At 40.4% G+C, this 20,623-nt stretch overlaps 1 protein-coding gene across 1 annotated transcript in view; it reads left to right on the forward strand.

Moving 5' to 3' along the window:
• Window positions 1-18,245: 18,245 nt before the first annotated feature.
• slc1a7a (solute carrier family 1 member 7a) overlaps window positions 18,246-20,623 on the forward strand; it is a 51,749-nt gene continuing 49,371 nt past the window's right edge. Inside the window, exon 1 of the mRNA XM_088927366.1 lies at window positions 18,246-18,386. Coding sequence (XP_088783492.1) covers window positions 18,246-18,386 — 141 coding nt within the window. The remainder of the gene's footprint in view (window positions 18,387-20,623) is intronic.

Here is a 20,623-nt window from a genome sequence, read left to right on the forward strand (position 1 = left end):
TGTGCCATTTAGCTCATAAGACAGCAAACATTACAATACGGTAACATAATTTTTCCAGGGACTTGGATCAAAGCCAAAAGCTAAAAACGCTGTAAACATACAGGTACTTATAGTCAAAAGCTTTTTCCTGCTCAGCAGATATAAACCTTGCATCAAAACAAAGCAGCTTTTATGCTACTAAGATATTCTGAAATACAAATGTCAATAATGGACCTTTCAGGTACTGGTTGCTCAGTGTATTTAATGAGCCTCATTGCAGTTCTCAAGTAGTTTGCCAAAGCCATGGACAGAATTTTAGAATCTGAGCAGAGGAGACTAATAGGACACCAGTTCTTCATATAGTACAGCTTTTTGTCAAGGTCAACACTGTACAACAGCAGCTCAGAGGCAATATATTATACCTTACGTACTCTGGGAAGACAGCAGATCTCCTCTAATCTGAGGCCACACAGTCTTGTTCTACTCCACAGATTGTCCTTTACTGCCTGGGGCTTTTCATGCTTCCATTCATTGCCTCAGACAGCTGCTGGAGTGTCAGATTATTATTTTTCTTCTTCAGGAAGCTGGTGCATGGGACATGTACAGTGCCACTTCCCTTAAAGAAAGAACAGTGAATGAGATTACATGATCAAATTGACTATAGTGCAATGTCTGCACCCAACTGTCATAACATTACCAAAAGTTAATGAAATAATCTTTCATTTGCCCCCTGTTTACATTTCCTACACAATTGGACTTTCAATTTCTTATTACAAAATCTGTTCATTAACAATAATTATTTCTTGTTTACTTCAATCCTGAAATTCTCTAAAACAAATCCTGTTGTGGATTATATATATATATGCATACTGTACAATCTACATCAGGTCTTTCAGCAAGTGAAAAATGAAAAGAAGCACATTTTAATTAAAAACAAAAATGCAGCTGTAATGCATTGTCAGCCCTGGAGAGGATCAGACCTTCTTTACGTTAAATATTGGATACCAGTATTGTCAATGAATTTGATTGAACAATACTGATATTCTTTCTATTGTCATACTGTCATTTTTCTGATTTAGCTTGAATTGGAACATCCCCACTGATATGCTGAGCAGTGGCTCTTTGCTTGTTTTGAAGATTCTGAACTCGTTCTGAGCCCCATACTCAGCTAGGTCAGGACGCCGATAGGAGGCCTATGCCTACAAGTCGAGGGCGTAGGGCGACTTGGTGGTAGGCGGGCCTCCGGGTGTCTGTCTTCAAATGCAGGGCCCGGAATAGAGAGAGCGTCTGGCTTTTAAGGAGGGGCAGGATTGGAGGCAGGTGCACATAATTAACTAAATTGTGAAAGAGCCGGAGCACCCTTAAGAGGAGGGATTACAATCGTGACACCATTCTTAAAACAATGATTGCAAATCATATTTAGTACTTCCAGCTTCTTTTGTAAATTACATGCAATTCATACTCACACACATACTACAAATGAGTTTACAATAATTAGGTAGTTTATCATTAATATTGTTACAGGCTGAAGTACATGGCAATGGAGGTGTCACTAAGAATCTGGACACAATGGGTAAGACCTAACTTGTGTCAATATTCCACTACCTAGAGCTTCAAAGCTTCAAGGGATGTTTACTCAATTGTGCTGGATGTGAGATACACTGATCAAAAGAATCTTCTGGTTTACCTTAGTTAATTAACTTCTGGTTAAATGATGAAGTATCAATCAGAAGCTCAGAAAGACACAATATAAGTTAGGAAGAGGAAAGAAAGAGAAAGATGGTCAGACCACAAGAGAGAGAGGAGTCAGGAACTTGAAGCTTGTGCCAAGCAATAGCCCTTACTTCATAACCATCCAGACAAAATCTGAGAGAAAGCTTGCTATTCTGTTTTTTTAGGAATCTTTGGTTTCCTGATTCGGTAATACCTTGTTTAAAGAAGGCCTTCCCTGCTTATGGTTGCATTTTTAATAGGGAAATAGGCTCCTTTTTATTTTGTGGCATCAGGGTGCAGAGAGAGAGATTGCACTGCAGGTTGTATTGTGTTTATTTTAGAAGGCAGTTTATCTCTTGTTTTGGTCTCTGTAGGCCAGAAACAGTTCTGATTTAGTGACTCCTCAATTTCTGCAAGTTGTTTGTTTATGTATGTGTTTCTTTTCTTTTTCAGCGTGTGTTTGTAAAGTTTTACCGTGTCACAGTAGCTGAGGCATAGATCTGTGTTGTGTGGTTGTCTGTGTTATTGATTTGAGAGTTTTCGTAGTGCATTTCTGATGTTTTTACACTCCGTATCAAACCACTTTTCTTTTGCTTTTGTTTTTTGGTAGTTTTTTTATTTAGTTGTTTTTACCTTAGATTTTGATGCTAGTTTGTGAAATAGGTGATTTAGTTTTTGTGTGGCCAAGTTTATGCCTAATTTGTTGGTTTAATATGGATTGTTTAGAAATATGTCCAAAGTGTCTGAATTTTGTCATCGCCCAGTGCAGTTTGGTATCTGTCTAAGCTGTCTGTGTAACATCTGTATGCCTGGTTGAGGTCATACAGCAGGCTGGGCTGTGTCAGTGTGTCTCTCTGCTGGTGTGCTCTTTTCAAGTAGAGTGTGATCTGGCCGTGGTCGGAGAGAGGAGTTTGTGGCCTGACAGTGAAGGCACTGATACAGGAAGGGTCCAGGTCGTTGATGGCATTGATAGATACTTTATTGATCCAGTGAGGGAAATTGCAGTGCAACAGCAGCTTAACACAGACAACACAGCAACAGTGTAACGAATGATACGATATATAATAATACAATACATACAATACAATCAGTACAGTGAGAAGTGCACTAAGAAGAGTTACTCACAGTCCAGAACACACAAAGAACAAACCAGAACAGAACAGTACACAAAAAAAGTCGTATTGCACAGTATAAATATAAATGTATTGCACAGGTCCCTGGCATATATTGCACAAAAACGGTTGTAAACGGGAAAAAGAAAAAGAACAGATGTATCAGTTTACTGTTCAATCCAGAAACAGGTCACTGTCAATGTTGCCTCTGCCCAGACGCAAGGTGGATGCGTTGTACAGTCTTATGGCAGAAGGCAAGAATGACCTCCTGTAGCGCTCCCTGTCGCACCGTGGATGGATCAATCTATTGCTGAACGTGCTCTTCATTTCTACAAGCATGTCATAGAGGGGATGGGAGACGTTGTCCATGATGGCCTCTAGTTTGGACACCATTCTCCTCTCAGCCACTACCTCCAGGGGATCCAGGCCAGAGCCAATGACAGAGCTTGCTCTTCTGATGAGCTTGTTCAGCCTTTTAGAATCCACTGCTCTAATCCCAGAGCCCCAGCATACCACCATGTAGAAAATGGCGCTTGCCACAACTGACTGATAGAACATACAGTATGTAGCATCTTACTACATACATTGAAGGACCTGAGACTCCTCAAGAAGTAAAGTCGGCACTGACCCCTCTTGTAAATGGCCTCGATGTTCTTAGACCATTCCAGTCTATCGTCGATATACACTCCCAGGTACTTGTACGAGTCCACCATCACCACGCCACTCCCATGGATGTAGACAAGAGTAGGTTTGACCCTTTTCCTCCTGAAATCTACTACCAGTTCCTTCATCTTTGTTACATTCAATTGCAGGTGGTTCTCCCCACACAACTCCACAAAGCTGCTGACCAGTCCCCTGCACTCCTCCTCCCGCCCACCCTTGATACATCCCACAATTGCAGAGTCATCTGAGAACTTCTGCAGGTGGCACGACATTGAGTTGTATTTAAAGTCCGAAGTATAGAGGGTGAAGAGGAATGGAGAAAGAGCTGTCCCCTGAGGAGCCCCTGTGTTACTTACTACCTGTTCAGACACACAGTTCTGAAGTCTCACAGACTGTGGTCTGCCTGTCAGATAGTCAGTGATCCATGAGCTCATGGAGGCACCGACTTGCATCTCCTCCAGCTCCAGTATTGAAGGCACTGGAGAAGTCGAAAAACATAATCCTTACAGTGTTGCCAGCCTTGTCCAGGTGTGAGTAGGCCCTTTGCAGCATGTAGATGATTGCACCCTTCACACCAACACTGGGCTGGTAGACAAACTGTAGGGTGTCCAGTGATGAACTAACCAGGGGTCTCAGGTAGGATAAGAACAGCCTCTCCAGTGTCTTCATGACGTGAGAAGTCAGCGCAACTGGTCTGTAGTCATTTAGGACAGAGTGGCGCCTTTCTTTGGTACCGGGACCAGGCATGATGTCTTCCAGAGCACAGGGACTCTCTCCAAGTGCAGGCTCTGGTTGAACAGTCGCTGGAGGACTCCCCTCAGCTGATCAGCACAAGCCCTCAGAACTCTGGGACAGACGTTATCTGGTCCTGTGGCCTTACCCTGGTGCAGCCTCTTCAGCTCCCTCTTCACCTGGTCAGCTGTGATGGTCAGCCTGGCCTGGGGGATGGTGCTCATAGCGCTGTCAGTGCTGCAGGTGTTAATGGTGGAGGTGTTGGAGAGTGGCAGCTGTGGGGGATGGTGGGGTGAGTAGCTGTTGGGGGATGTAGTTGTAGGCGGCCATGATTGTGGGGGGATGGAGGAGATGTTGGGCAGTCGCAGCTGTGAAGGCTTAGGGAGCGTGTGGCTGTGGGGGGATGGGTGTTGAGCCACAGAGGGCCCTGAATGAAACCTGTTAAAGATCTGGTTCAACTCGTTGGCCATCTCCAGGTTCCCCTCCGTTGCACCCCCAGCCTGTCTGAAGCCAGTGATCTCTCTCATGCTGCTCCATACATCCCTCACACTATTCCTTTGCAGCTTGTCCTCTACCTTCCTCCTGTAGGCGTCCTTGCTCTCTCTTAACTTCTGCTTTAGTTCCCTCTGTACATGCTTGACCTCTTCCTTATCCCCCCTCCTAAAGGCTCTCTTCTTGTCATTAAGAAGAGCCTTAAGGTCGCTGGTGATCCAGGGTTTGTTATTGGAAAAGCAGTGTACGTCTTTGTTGGAGATAGTGTTGTCAACGCAGAAGTTAATGTAGTCAGTGACACAGTCCACCATGCTGTCTATGTCGTCCCCATGTGGTTCGCACAGCACATCCCAGTCGGTAACCTCCAAAGCACCACGTAGATCCTCCATAGCCTCCTGAGACCATCTCCTCACAGTCCTCATTGTTGCAGGTTGGCACTGGACAATAGGCTTGTATAGTGGTGTAAGCAAGACAAGGTTGTGATCTGATCTGCCAAGGGGGGGAAGAGCTGTGGAATTATATACATCCTTAGCATTGGCATATAATAAGACCAGTGTTTTGTTTTCTCTGGTCGGGCACTTAACAAACTGGTGGAAAGTAGGCAAAGTGGTGGAAAAGACGTGGTTAAAGTCCCCTGAAATAGCCATAAAAGCGCTAGAGTGCTTTGTTTGTAGCCTGGCTATGACTGTGTGTATGACGTCACATGCTGCCTCTGCATTTGCCATGGGCGGAATGTAAACAACAACAAAGATTGCGCATGTAAGCCCCCGCTGCAGATAGTATGGACGCAGTCCTATGGCAACCAGTTCAATGTCCGGGTTACAGAAGCTCTCCTTAACAGTCCACCCCACTGTTAAAGAGCACCACACTGCTGCCCAGAGCTGAGCTGTAGGTGAACCTGCCTAGAGAGTCCCCTCTGGTCCTGCTGTTGACAATGTACATGCCCAGCCTTTGACAGAGCTGGAGCAGCTCGCGCCTGGTGCTGTTGACCGTGGTGTCATGGCTGCACCTGTGTGAGGTGACCGGTGTGTGGTACAGAGGGGATTGTCCGAATACATGAGTGTTTCCCTGTGTGCTGGTGAAGTCTGCCAGTGTGCCTGTTCGTGCATTGAGGTCACCATAGAGCAGCACGTTTCCCTGGCCCTGGAAATGACCGATCTCCACGTGGAGACTGGGGAGAATTCCCTCACTGTAGTTAGGGGATTCTGAGGGCGGGATGTAGACAGCACACAGGAAACCTCATTTTCTGTACAGATTATATTTCTTTTGATTTTAAGCCAAGCTCATGACTCTTCTCTCTTTACTAATTGTATGGAGTGACTGAGCTGAGCTCTGTACCGCACAATGATCCCCCCAGAGTCTCTGCCCTGGGTGATTTGGGTTTTTTTGATAGAGGGCACCATGATCTCCTTGTAGCCTGGGGGACAGTGGGTAGCCAAGTCTCCCCAACACCATGTCTCCTGTAGGATCATGATGTCTGTCTCCTTTACATTCTTTCTAAACTCAGGATCAGTGCTCTTCAGCCCAAATGTGGACAGACCCAGACCTTGAATGTTCCACATACTAATTGTTAGAGATCTCATTGTGAGCGTTTGAATTATCTTTTCAATTTGTTATTGTTATCTGGAACTGTATCAGATTCGTGTCGGACATTTACATCATCAACAAAAGCAGAGTATTGTGTAGGCTTTATTTAAGAGTTGAATACTTGAAAGCAGTCTGGGGCTTTCTGGATGATTAGAATGTTAGGCCTCTGAAAAGCCATGTCTGTACATACTGTAAATATAGTAACTTTCGTGTTTCATGTTTATATTGTGTGTAGTGTATTGTGTTTGTATTGTCATTGTTAATAAATATCACCAGACATATGTCAGAGAACAAAGAATTCATGTGCTCTAATTATACCAACCACTCAGGTATATTCTGGAAAAATCACTTACAAGCTTTGGGGATATGAACAATTATTTTACTTATTGACTAAACCGCTAGATCAGTTCCTGATATTCACCATTTTTATAACCCCCAATTTGTAACAATATAATTATAGTTTACAGTATATGATTTATAAGAATATGTATACATTTTCCTTGGTTAATCCCTGAAATCTTTTATTCGCTCCACTGATGTTACATGGAGAAACTGAAACATTAAATGTCCTCAAAAACAGTAGCATTATTGAATGTGTTATACTAATCATAATTTTAGTAGGCAGAAATATTCAAACAAAATTTGTTAATAGACATGGTTCAGTAATGCTTTAAAAAAATTAAATTGAAATTTTAAATTTAAAAAGTTATTGACATTATTGCTAGGTTAGCCAAATGAGACAGCTGGATTTTAAAGGTGTCCTGAAAATTAAATTAAATTAATGCGTACATTTAGAATACAACCCCAAATATTGCTGGTTAACTACCACTTGGTACCTGATATAGCATTTTGGATTAAATATTTCCTTTTTACTTGACCATTTTCATTTATATGTTTTGAAATAGTTGCATCTTGTCTCTGTTAAATTATAATCCTAATTTACACTAATTATCATTCTAAAGCCTTCATTTATAAAAGCAACAGCGCTCAAGTACAGTATTTACTTATTTAATCATCAGGCTGTGCAAATTATGATAATCGTATAAAGGCAATGTAAATAACAACTTTTAAATTAGGATGGCTTTATATAACAGGTAGACTCAAATACCTGAGTATCTATTTTATATGCCATTTTACTATAAAAATTCATACATAATGCAACTATTGTATCATCAGGTACCTCTTATGCAATGTCAGTTTACAAGAGACCTTCAATTTATGTGATAACATATTTCAGTTTCAAGGAAACAGTGTTTTTTAATTTAGAATCATCAATATTTTTTTATTATATACCTGCTCAACTTGGAACCATAAATTGTGTCATTTTCACATTTTAGCAGTAGGCTAAAGGCACACTGCTACAGGAACACTGCAACCACACACAGGAGAGAATGAGAACCTGCTCACCTTTGTCTTTGAACACATCTTATTAGAGAGAAAGCATGCCTGTTACCAAGAGCACCCATGAGGCTACAGCGGTCCCTCTAGTGCTGCAAGTCAAGAGAGCCGTGGCCAACTAATCCCAGCCTACAATCAGTGGCGCTAATACTGCATAACCGAGGAGTATGTTCTCTGATGCTTGACGGTCACAGTCGACTAGTGACATGAACCAGACTCGAACCACTGATCACAAAGCTCAACCTGAGCTTAGGAGAGTGCCTTTGCCAGTTGCCAGTCAGGGCATCAGAAGGAAGCAGGTGGGCAGTAGCAGCAGCAGAAGTGATAATGGTAGCAGGCTATCTGTGTAGAAGCAGTATCATGAATCACTGCCATGCCTTGGGTAGAAACAGAAATAGTGTCCTTAGTGGAAGCGGGATAATCTGCAGAAGAGATCATTGAAAAACTGAAAAATGTATAGGCGGGCCCATGTACCCTCATTCTATGCTGTCATCATTGCCCCTGGGTCAGCCAATCTGATCTGGTTGTCAGGTTCATAAAATATATGTGCAGCTGCAGTTTCAGCTCCCAGAAACTATTTTTTTCTGTTTCATTTGTTTTAGTACTGGCTGTATACCTGCTTATAACCCATAATAACCCAGCAAACTAACTTATGATAATTAAGATTTGGCCACCCCCTTTCCTCAACAGTTTTAAAAATAGGATCCTTGGGTTCTTCTTTAAGCTTGTTGACAGAATCCTTTGTATTTCAATCAACCTTTGAAAACAGACAAAAAACAAGTACATGACAGCATGAAAAGATTTGTGCATTGCCATTAATCATAGCCATTGTTCAATTATTTGTATCTTTGTTTTACAATACACATACAAATATATACAGTTTATATTTATTTATAGGGGATTTTTCAGCTCTAATCTCATGCAGTTGGGTTTGAGTGGAGTTTGCTCATGTGTTTCTTTCAAGGCCAAGTGTTGTGTATTGGCTTCTAAGAGGACATGCACTGGGAAGTGGCTCTAAAAAATTGTGGTGCTGTACCTTTTCTGACCAATAGGTGGAAGTTGTGCTTTGTGTTGTTACTTGGTTTCTGACGTCATCCCAAACACCATTTACAAGGTTTAGGTGAGGCAGACAACCATTGCTTTTATTGGGTAGAACCTCGTAACGTCTGCTCCTTACTTATAAAGCCTTAGATTAAAACATAAGGTCAAATAAATGTCACTTTACTTTCATCTTAAATAGAAGATCCTATCACATGTTATAAAAGAAGAAAGAACATATAAAAGTTCTCTGGTCATTCTGCACCAGCAAGGGATATACTGTATACTGGATGAGACCACGTATCATAACTCCACTTCATTATAAACTGGTTAGATTGCTGTGTGCATCCAGACTCCCTGAAACTGTACTAGAAGTCTGCATGGTACTAAACATTTTAATGCAAAAGACTAATATCCTTTATTTATTTTTGTTGTTTATTTAATAGTTTTTCTTTCTTGCACACAAAAAATATACATTCATTTTATTAATGAACAAGGCAAACCTTTGCAAGCAGAACTCCCATTAATCCTAAATAATCCTGGCCAGATGAATCCTGAAGGAGGGAAAATACTGGCAAAAGAGAAGGATTAGGGACCCTGAGAGCTGTGACTGTGTACACTGCAAGAGAACACTCACACATGGCATGTTCATTCACATTGTTCCTCCCAGTTCCACACAGCTTGATGTTCTGACATTTTAACCTGTGAGGGATTTGAATAACCGAATGGAAAACTAAAAAATGCATCTGTTTCAGAACCCATTTGCATTTTCCCTCTCCATCAGACTAACAGTCTAAAACAAAAATACAGGAGCAGGATTTGTAGGGGGGGAATATGCCTATTTAATAATCAAAGTTCTCATTGTTTTAAATGAGGATGGGGTTAAGCCATGCAGTTTGTTTTTAAAGGGTGCCTGATATTTAAATGTTGAATTTGCTTTTTCTATACCTGACTTGAAGGCTTGTTTTTCCGAACTGTTTACAACAGACAATGCTACGGCACTCCTGTGTCTCTGTAGACCTATTGGAACAAAGCTCTCTTTTTCTTTAAGCAATCCAAATTCCAATGCAGTTGATTTTTATTCATCGTTGTGTTACAGCTTTAGGTGACCTAGATTTTAGATAAATTTTGTGACATTTGGAAGAGTAAACACTTCTAGCTTCAAAGCAGAGAGGATGTTTGCTGAGGTCTGGGGGGTCCCTTGAGCAGACACAATTGTAAAGTTTACCTTAGTATACCTAGGTAAGTAGTGGAGTATTGATAATCAATGAGCAGTAGAGAAGCACACAATATAAGATCACAGAAGAACAGAAGAGGAATCAAGAAGGAAGAAAGAAGAGCAGGGAAGAGAAGAGAGAGGAGAAAAAAGTCTCAAACAGTTGGAACTTGAAGCTTGTGCCAGGCTAGAGCCCCTGCTTCATGGTCATCCGAACCTCCTGACTGGAGCTAAGTATTTGAACCTTGCTAGAGAGAGCGTGCTATTCCATGTTTTTTTCCTGGGTAAAAGACACCCCAGTTAAAAACTTACTCCTGCTTAGGGTGTATTTTTATGGGTAGGAATGTAGGCTCCCATTTATTTTGTGGCATCTGGGGTGCAGAGAGAGATTTAGCTACAGGTAGCATTGTATTTACTTAGAAGGCAGCTTATCTCCTATGTGGCTTCTGTACACATTAAGAGTTTCATGCTTAGTAGAAGTCTGGAGTTTTCTGGATGACCAGAATGTTAGGTCTCTGAAATGCCTTGTTTGTAAATGCTGTACATAGAGTAACTTGTGTGTTGTATGTTTTGTAGTGTGTAGTGTAGTTTGTGTCTTGTCATCGTAATAAATATTTTTTAACCGTGTATGCCTGGATTATTACTTCTCTCAACAAAGCTATGCCAGAGAATAAAGAATTTACATGCCTCTGATTATACCAACCGCTCTGGTATATTCGAGAGAAATCACTTAGGAGTTATGAATATTTATTTTATTTATTGACTAAACCGCTCGGTCAATTCCTGATTTTCACAGTTTCGTATTTTCAAAATCTTGGTTTGGGATCCAGTGGCACATAATCAATTAATATTTATAGTGAGAACACAAAAAGCATAGAAGAAAAATGAGGGCATACTGCATCTATGGTATCTATTGGTATCTATTTGCATATATTCGATTCTCATCCTGTGGCTTTCACTTCAGTGGTAATGAGCTGTTTTGTGCATCTGGTGTTGATACGTTTGCAAGTGATAATCCAGGCTTTAACAGACCCACTCCAGTTCACATACTGTACAAGTAGAATAGAGAAGTGGATGATGCTGTTTTGACATTGATTCATCAAGTTTGCTCTCACCTGGAGAAGCCTAGGGCAGAGACCAGACTGGTGTTTGTGAATTGCTCGTCTACTCAACACCACGTGATGGACAGGAAACTTGTTAAGATGGGAGTATATCCACAGCTTATTTTATGGTTTATTGTTTTTCTAATAGACAGGGCTCAATATGTCAGATTCAAAAAGCAGTGCAGCACCGTGAAAGTAATCTCCACTGGCTCTCCTCAAGGCTCAATTTCTCCTGTTCTTTTCACATCGTATAGGATTGATTTCAGGACGTGTTTTTTCCTGAGAATACTCTGATAGCACAGTGATTGTAAAAACGTCAGATGATAGCTGATAGTTTTGGCCTGTGGTGCTATGATCATTTCCTTGACCTGATTCTGAAAAAAAATTATCAGCAATGGAATAACACCTCAAAGTCCTAAAGCCTTGTAATAATAATAAGCCTAATAATAATAAATAATACCTTACACTGTATATAGTGCTTTCCTGGACACTGTACTCAAAGCACTTTACAGGTAATGGGGACTCTCATGTAACAGTGCACCAGAACACTCACCACAGATCAGCTATCATTGGGGAGGAGAACAGAGTGATGAAGCCAGCTAATAGATGGGGATTATTAGGAGGCCATGATTGGTAAAGGCCAACAAGAAATGTGGCCAGGACACCGGGATAACACCCCTACTCTTTTCAAGAAACAACCTGGGATTTTTAATGACCTCAGAGAGTCAGGGCCTCGGTTTTGTGTCTCTTCCGAAGGACGGGGCATTTTTACAGTATAGTGTCCCTGTCACTATGCCTGGGCATTAGGACCCACACAGACAGCAGGGTGAGTGCCCCCTGCTGGCCCCACTAACAAACTTCCAGCAGAAGCCTTAGCTTTACCATGTCTCCCATCCAGGCTCACTCCTGCTCAGCTTCAGTGGGTTACCAGTTGTGGGTTGCTGGGTGATATGGCTGCTAGCAATCAAGCCTTAATCAGCAGTATAATACAGTTATAAATAATAAATATCTTGGTATTATTATTGATATTAAACTTAGTTTGTGAGAAAACTGTGAGGCCTTCATCTCAAAATGTCAATCTAGATTTTATTTTTTAACATACATTTAGGAAATTGAATACTAGTTTACCTGTTCTGCAAACCTTTTATAGATGTTTTATAGAATCAGTCCTTACATTCAGCTTCAGATCCTGCTTTGGTTTTCTTGCCAACTTCAGTCAGAATAGGTTGTAGAGAGTGGTGTCCCTAAGTAGCATCATAGTAGACAATAGACCGTGTAAACTTATAGACCTCAGACCTATATTATTTGAGAACATATAAAAAGGTCAATGATATTTTCCTTGATCCTACTCACTTCCTTTGTAGTCAGTAAGATATTTTACAATCTGGTTGTAGGATACATTCCCTAATGACTAAGCAGGAACTTTCCAGCTTGATGCCTGCATTAGGCTGCTGAATTCTAGGGGTTTCCCTGTGTCCCATTCTCCACCCTAATAAAGGAGATGCTTAGATTTATGGACATAAATCTCCTCACCTCCTTCCTCTTTTTTCACCACTTTCCTCAGTTTGTCTGTCTATAATATTAATGGGTAATGTGAAAAATATATATAACACACTGGACTGCTGACCTTTTTTAATATTGCGTGATCTGTTTTTATGCTATATGTACATCTTTCTGTGCTACATGAGGGATGTTTTTATGTATGCTTGAATGTACTGTATGTTTGAAGGATGTGTTTTTTAATGTACTCAGCAACAGAAAGGAAATTCCTTGTGAATAAAGGTCTTCCGATTGACTTTGGTGTGATGAAAGGGGTAGGGTACTGTAATGCAAAGAGGTACTAATACATCACGTTTTGTTTACTAAGGCCTGGGCTGACATTTCCCCTGACATTCTGCAATAGACAGTGAAATTGCTGCATTGCATGTAACTGAAATGTAGATTTATTATCTAGAGTAATTACACATCCATGAAAATTCATTTTATTTCAGATTTAAAATGACCCAGTTCAACCTGTTTCAGCTCCATAACTAGTCCAAAGCTGGGCACCATTAGATTCTTAAATGGGAATCCATATAAAAATTGAACTGCAAGGCTTATATTCCATCCACTGCCAGAATAACGGCACAGCTGTAGGATTATAATTACTAACATCTATCGTCTAAAGCTCATTAAGCATAGACAATAGGAATTGATGTCCACTATTTGTTTTTTGTGTTTTTAATGACATGCAGTAGACATAAAATGAGTTAGATGTAATTCTCTGTTTCTCTGATTGCATTTAAAACATCAGTAGAAGAAAAGGTAAGGATTACTATGACGAGAGAATCGCCTCTGGAGAAACAAATGTACAGTAAATGCTGCTTAAGACGATGACAGTCATACCGTGGGCTGTATATAGGGGTAAGGAGATCAAGGATTTAAATGTGAAAGACCTCTCTGCGAATGTAGCTATTAGTATCGTTTTTTTTGCTTGTTTTTTTTATCAGTATCCAGAATTTCTCACAACATCTACAGCTACTAAAAAGAACTTTTACTTCTCTTGTGAAGACCAATCACAGAATAAAATTAATATGCTGCACTGTGCCCTAAAAAAAAGCTTTGTTTTAGGTCTGACCAGGCATGTAAAAAGAGAGAGTTAAAATAGGGCTTTCTTATGGGTGCTAATGAAATAGTTGCATTCACTTTTGCAGCTCGATTCACTGGTGGCCTGTAATACTCCATTTAAAATAAATCAGCTTTAGTTAATAAACATATATTCACATCACAGCCTTGGCAGTATTTTAAGTGTATGAGATAAAACCACAATTTAAAAACCATATACTTTTTGAAATGTAAATGAGTTTACAACAGACATTCGGGAAGAAGGTTAGATGCATCTATATATGGAAGTCTCGCACCTGGGACTTCCTTTGTGTCTCTCTCTCACACACACTCCTCCCAGCCCCCCATCTACACTCTAGCAGCAAACTCCCTAGCTCATCACACCTAGCAATAGTGAGGCAATATGATAGACAGCCACATCAAATGCTTTTTATATACAGTATATATATTTCATCCCTCTGTCCTATCAATTAGGATATAACTGAACTACTGAAATAGAGTTCAGCATTCTGGGGATTTGAGAATGGTTTCATGGTGATCTCATTATTGTCTATGAGCAAAACAGGTTTTCAACCCGAATACAACGTTTGAAGTATTTCAAGAAGCATTCAATTACACACATCTTTAGACGAGGTTACCGATTTAAGGTAATCCAGAAAAAGAAAAAAAAATCCATAGTAACAACAGTAAATTTCACCCTGCTGTCCATGTGGGTCCTAATGCACCAGTATGGTGACGGGGACACTATACTGTAAAACAGGCTCCATCCTTCGGTTGAGACATAAAACTGAGGTCCTGACTCTCTGTGGTCATTAAAAATCCCAGGGCGTTTCTCGAAAAGAGTAGGGTTGTAACCCCAGCATCCTGGCCAAAAATTCCAATTGGCCTTTACCAATCGTGGTCTCCTAATAATCCCCATCTATGAATTGGCTTCGTCACTCTGTTCGCCTGTCCACGGAGAGCTGGTGTGTGGTGCACTATAGCTGCGGTCTCATCATCCAGGTGGGGCTGCACATTGGTGGTGGTGGAGGGGAGTCCCCATTACCTGTAAAGGTCTTTGAGTGGAGTGGCCAGAAAACGCAAAATAAGTGTAAAGAATTATTATTATTCTTCTTGTTAATTGTTCTTGCCCCATCTTTCTGTTACATAAATAAAAAGTATTAGTAAGAACAAATATTTTTTCATAAAATGTAGATTTAATGCATGGTTTTAGAAGTACCTGGTTTTGTAATACTGAATAATAGCCTTCCTGAGAGCAAAACTGAAGAAGGGTGTTGATTTTCTTCTGTGATCCACTTGTGTGGTTGAAAAGAGAGATCTGTAATGGTGTAAAGGAGCAGGAGAGAAGCAATGTAAGTCAATAAACTGAGGAAATGGAGAGATTAAGGATAAATGAAGAAGAATGAACAAAGGCCTTCTGTTAATACAGAAGAGAGAGGGATAAGAATTGAAAGAGGGGTGAATGAGAGAGAATTAATTCTGTGCACATCAAACAGCAGATACACTACATAAGAGTGAGCAAGCAGTGAATGCTGTCTGACAAGAAGATTAAACCAGGAGGCTGTTCATGCTACGCCTGCCCCTGACTGGGCGAGTGTCTGGGTTAAGCCTTTTGAGTAATTTCTTGCACTGTTTTCTTTATCCTGAGAGTAAAAAAATGTTGGCATGGTGATTTAGCAGTTTTGTCAGCATTGTTGCTTCATTCCAGATCATGTCCATACATGTTTTTGGCTAATATGTAAAATCACAAATGTACAGAATTACCCCTGAACCTTTAGGTGGAAGTTAGGGTTGAAATATTCAAATGTATTTAAATGCAACCAGATGTGTCAAGCTAATACTAACAAATGATCAATGAGCCAGAATCACATTAATTGTGATCTATACATCCAGGTTTCACTCTCTAAGCTCTGATAGAGTTGATAGGTCATGCAGACAAAATAATGAAGTTACGTATCTGATGTATGTCTGATTTAACTATTCAGTTAGTTATTTGGTTATCCATTTAGACATTTGGGCAAAGGTTCAAGTGAAAGGATTCTTATTCAGTCTGAACATTATTGTGAACACTTTTTTCTTTCCTCCCTTTTCTTCCCTTCATGGCTGGCAGTCATATCACCCTAAAACTCGTAACTGGCAACCCACTGAAGTTCAGCAGGTGTGAGCCTGGCCAGTACCTGGATGGGAGACCTCCTGGGAAAAACCAAGGTTGCTGCTGGAAGAGGTGTTAGTGGGGGCAGCAGGGGGTGCTCACCCTGCCGTCCACGTGGGTCCTAATGCCCCAGTATAGTGACGGGACACTTTACTGTAAAAAAAGGTGCTGTCCTTCAGATGAGACGTAAAACCTACTCGAAAAGAGTAGGGGCGTTACTCCAGTGTCCTGGCCAAATTTCCCATTGGCCCTTACCAATCATGGCCTCCTAATAATCCCCATCTATGAATTGGCTTCATCACTCTCTTCTCCTCTCCACTGATAGCTGATGTCTGGTGCACTATGGCTGCTGTCGCATCATCCAGGTGGGGCTACACACTGGTAGTGGTGGAGCGGTCCCCATTACCTGTAAAGATCTTTGAGTGTAATGTCCAGAAAAGCACTATGTACTGTAAGTGTAAGAAATTATCTTTATTAAAATGTTAAGAATACCCTCCATAATCTTTCAAGAGGTTTAAAATGACTTTTTATGATATTCCATTGACATATTAAAATTCAGAATTATTATAAAATGTCTGCATGCTAGATTGGGTCGATCTGTCCAGAAAGTGTTGTTATTTTAAATGGGGAATCACAGAATTTCTAATCTGACATCTTTCATCTCCTGACATGTAAGCAGCTAGAATCATGTTGCAGTACATAACGTCTTTGTGTTTCAAATGTTGAAGGGCTAAAAAAAACTAAAATTGTATCTAATGGATCTGTTCTTGGAGTAGTGCTAATTGGAAGTATTGTTTGCAGGATAATTTTCCCAGCCTTTTTGTTCCAGCTGTGAAGTGTGCTCTGCTTTCTCTCTCTCTCCAAAATAAGTGCTAGGCAGAATTACCAAATCTCATTTGTAAAGGGAGAAAAAGCCTTTGTTTAATTTTTTTATGATCTATATCACATCTTGCTAGATGTGAACCTTTGAACATTTCCAATTACTTCCTGATGATTGGGGGGGATGGAGAGGTGGGTGTTCTGCAGAGAAAGGCTTTGACAATCAACTGTTATGTGGAGAAAGAAGATACTCATGCAGAAAAACAGCAGGTGGGTATGAAAAAGTGCACAGCAAACCCTTCCTGAAGTGAAGTTAGAATTTAGGCCCTTGGACCCATTTCACTCTAGCCAGCACAGCTGTAATGGGAGTCTATGTGGAAACGTTTCTGAAGCCCATCTTGTCTACTGAAATGGCAAAAGCACCAAAAAGAGCTGAAAAGACCCATATGGTAGTCAATTTATGGAGATCATGTATATTCCTGTTGGTGTGGTTATAGAAATGTAGAAATATCATTCTTCTTCTGGGGTTTTCCCAAAGGACAAATGTGTTACTCTGAGGTACAGCTGTCAGTGTGCTTTGCTTTCTTTTCACTGAATAATTTATGGCCAATAAAATTACCAATTTGCCAATGTTGTCAAGGTGTCTCTAAGTTGTCAGTACCCCTTAAATAGTCATTTTCATGCTGTGATTATGTTTGCGGTAGTTTATTCCTCTGCCTTTTCCATATTGAATTAAACATCCATTCTATTTCAGTGGTCTGAGTCATAATGTATGCCTAGATGCCCATATCCAATTTCATCTTTAATACTATTGCGACTGTTACAAAGCATTCATTTAAAAGAAGACATTTTTAACATATTGTGTCCATTTATTTCCATTTGTTCTCCATTAAGATGTAAGCTTAGTTTTTAATTTCACAATCCATAATTGATGGTGTCTATTGGCTTTTTTCAAGCCTTGCCTGTTGTCCTTGGTCTTGTCTCTCTCAATAAACAAAGGAAGAGTGGCAGATGTGAACTGTCCCAGCATTCCACGCTGATGTACAATATCTCTCCCCAGTCTGTGTGTCGCTTAATAGTATAAGAGGGATCAGGGAAAGCTGTTCTACAGTTGCACTACCTGGAGACCTTTGCCCTCAACCCCGCTAGCTCCCAGGTCCATCCCATTGACTTATTTTTGTACACATGTTTATTTACTTCTCTATTGCTCTGCCCATTCCCCCCTGTGTTTATTTGGAGCAATCCTCTGTCCAATTGTTCAGAGCTCCTTAATCCAGCTTCAGACCCCATTGCTGTAGTGCCTGCTAATAGGATTGGTGGTATTAACCCGGAGGACAATAATGCCAGCTGTTGCAGGCCCTCTATTGGCAGAGCTGCAGAACTGGGGGTGGCCTGGGGTAGGTGGGGCAGGGGAATGTGCCTGGAAAGTGTGATGATCTCCTTAGTCCTGTACAGCCAGAGAGAGCTGCTTGGTTGAAAAGCCGTAAGTGCTTTGGAAGAGGGGATCTCGGGCTGCCTTGTTCGTGTCCATCACTTTTTTCCCTCTCTCTCTCTTTCTGTCTCTCTCTGTCTATATTCCACCTGGACTCTCCTATCTATATATGGGGTATTGATTTTGCCCAGGCTGGGGTGTCACAATGGCTGTTGCGTTGGATGCCGTGTGGGTGCGAGTGAAGGACGTGTGTAAAAGGAACGGGCTGCTGATTCTGTCGGTCCTCTCCGTCATCATCGGATGTCTGCTGGGGTTCTTCCTCCGGACACGGCACCTCTCTGAGCAGGTCAGTCTGCCCACCTTTTTGCAATGAGGAGTCCCTTTAGAGCCGGGTTCCTTCTTCTCTCTTCCTTCCTCATATAGGGTCTGTCATATCTCAACATATTTTATGCGCTTCCAAATCACATATTCCTATTGGTTTCAATTTCCTGTCTTATTTTGCTTTCGACCCATTATGTCTGCCAATGTACGTGGAATATAGGATTGCATTTTGAGAACCTGTCTCAAACGTATTGAAAAATGTACTCTCATCTTAGGTACTGTATGAGAGGAGATTGTGGTATTGATGCACCATTCATGTTACCCATTTAAAACAGCACAGGGTATTATTTTTTAAACACAAATGCAGCTTTAAGAAAATGAAAAAGTACAAGATGGCTCATGAAAATGAATGAAGAAAAGGGGCAGAATGCTGTAAAAGCCTTCCTCGATGAGCACCTGCTGGAATATTTTGTTACAAACTTAATTTCCAGTAAAAGCAGGGTACAAAATTGAATTCAAACTTGTCATTTTTAAATTATTTCTAAAAATAAAGAGCAGGCCATTGCTTTGAGTGGAGGAGATTACCATGCAATCACACAGAAATGCCCTAAGTAATTGCACATTAACAAGGAGCCTTTTAGCATTGTGTGTTAACAGCAAATTGAAAACAGAAGGAAATATATATTTTTTAAATTGCAAAGACTTTATTCAGGTTTCCTATTCAATCAAGTGTTAAAGGGGAAAACTCTATAATTAAATCCTGAAAAGATCAAGTTTCTCTGTGTTCTCCAAGCATTCCAAAACTTTTTTTAATTACTTCAATCACAATTTTGCCTTTCTGCACATTAAGTAACCGCTTCATCTTTCCGTATGCAGTTCAAGGGTTTCTTCTATTTGACTTCTTAAAGACACCTTAAACATGAAACAGCCATGGACTATTGGAAATGCATTTTTACAGTTTATCAAGGTGACTTTGCAGAACAGTTGATCAAATCAGTACAGCACATTTCCACAATGGATGGACACCTTAATGCAACACATTTTCACAGCAGTATAGCTCATTATGTTAAATCTGTAAGGCTGTTGTACAATTTATTATGATGCACTTCCACAGTTACATAACCCAGTACAATAGGACATTTTAACAGGGTTCTGTTATTTTAAACCACAGGATTCTTATCTGCAGCTTCAAAAACTTAATCATAAAATCCATAGAGAGCTAAAAGAAACTGTATAGTACTGTATATCTTGCATTTCTTCCACTTTTATAGTAGCAAAGTCACACAGTAGCTTAATTTTTTTGCATAGGCAGACCTGCACAGTAGTTACCATGCGGCATCACTGCAATTTCCTCACATTACTTATACTCAACACATTTATCCTGGCTGGCATGATCATTCTTGTTTCTTCTGTACTTTAAACGTAATAGAGCTTGGCAAATGGTGTTTTCAGATTCTTCTGGTCCAAAAACTCCCAAATGCAAGGCCTATTATTTCATTTGAAGTGGAAATTGAAGTTATATCCCAGCAGTTATAATCAAATGGGAATACTACATTCCTTCCACTCTCATTTACTGTACATACCCCAGTACATATAATAGGTATTCAAGGGCCACAGAAATCATGTACCTGAGGTACAATACTAATGTACAATGTTGCTCTCATCTCGTCTATGCAGTGGGTGTATAGTATTAAGTAAAGGTAGAACCTGAGGGAAATGTACCATAAAGTCACTCTAAATCTCTTGTTTTCTACCTTCCTGCCTCAGTCTGAACTTAAGTCTTTCTTTTCCCAACATTTTCCAACACTTTTGCAACATGCTCTGATTACTTACACAGTATCTACCATTTTCCCGACAACCAAATTCGATAGGATACTCTCCTGTGTTTTTGTGCCTTTTCTTTTAGTAGACTTCTTCAAAGTACTGTACATTTTCTTTTAGCTTAATATCAGTTCACCTCCTCATACAGTGTCAAACTGTATGACTGATAGGTATGGCTAAAACATAATTATCCTGTCACCTTCCAGATGTAAAACATTCCGCAGGCCAGGTGACAACATATTTTCTGATATAAAATTATATTTTTTTAACCAGTCAAACTTTTTGATCTACTATATGTTGTCTGTTGTGCTGTCGCCTCTTTATATTGTCCCACGTTATAAAATAACGAAAGTAAGAATGTTATGGCAGGAATGTTCCTCACTGTCCTTTTCAGTCCTGATTGAAATTGTTCCAAGCTACATGCCCAGGACACCTAATGAC

Source organism: Atractosteus spatula, chromosome 11 (assembly GCF_055471065.1).
Source record: "Atractosteus spatula isolate fAtrSpa1 chromosome 11, fAtrSpa1.hap1, whole genome shotgun sequence".
Taxonomy (NCBI): Eukaryota; Metazoa; Chordata; class Actinopteri; order Semionotiformes; family Lepisosteidae; genus Atractosteus; species Atractosteus spatula.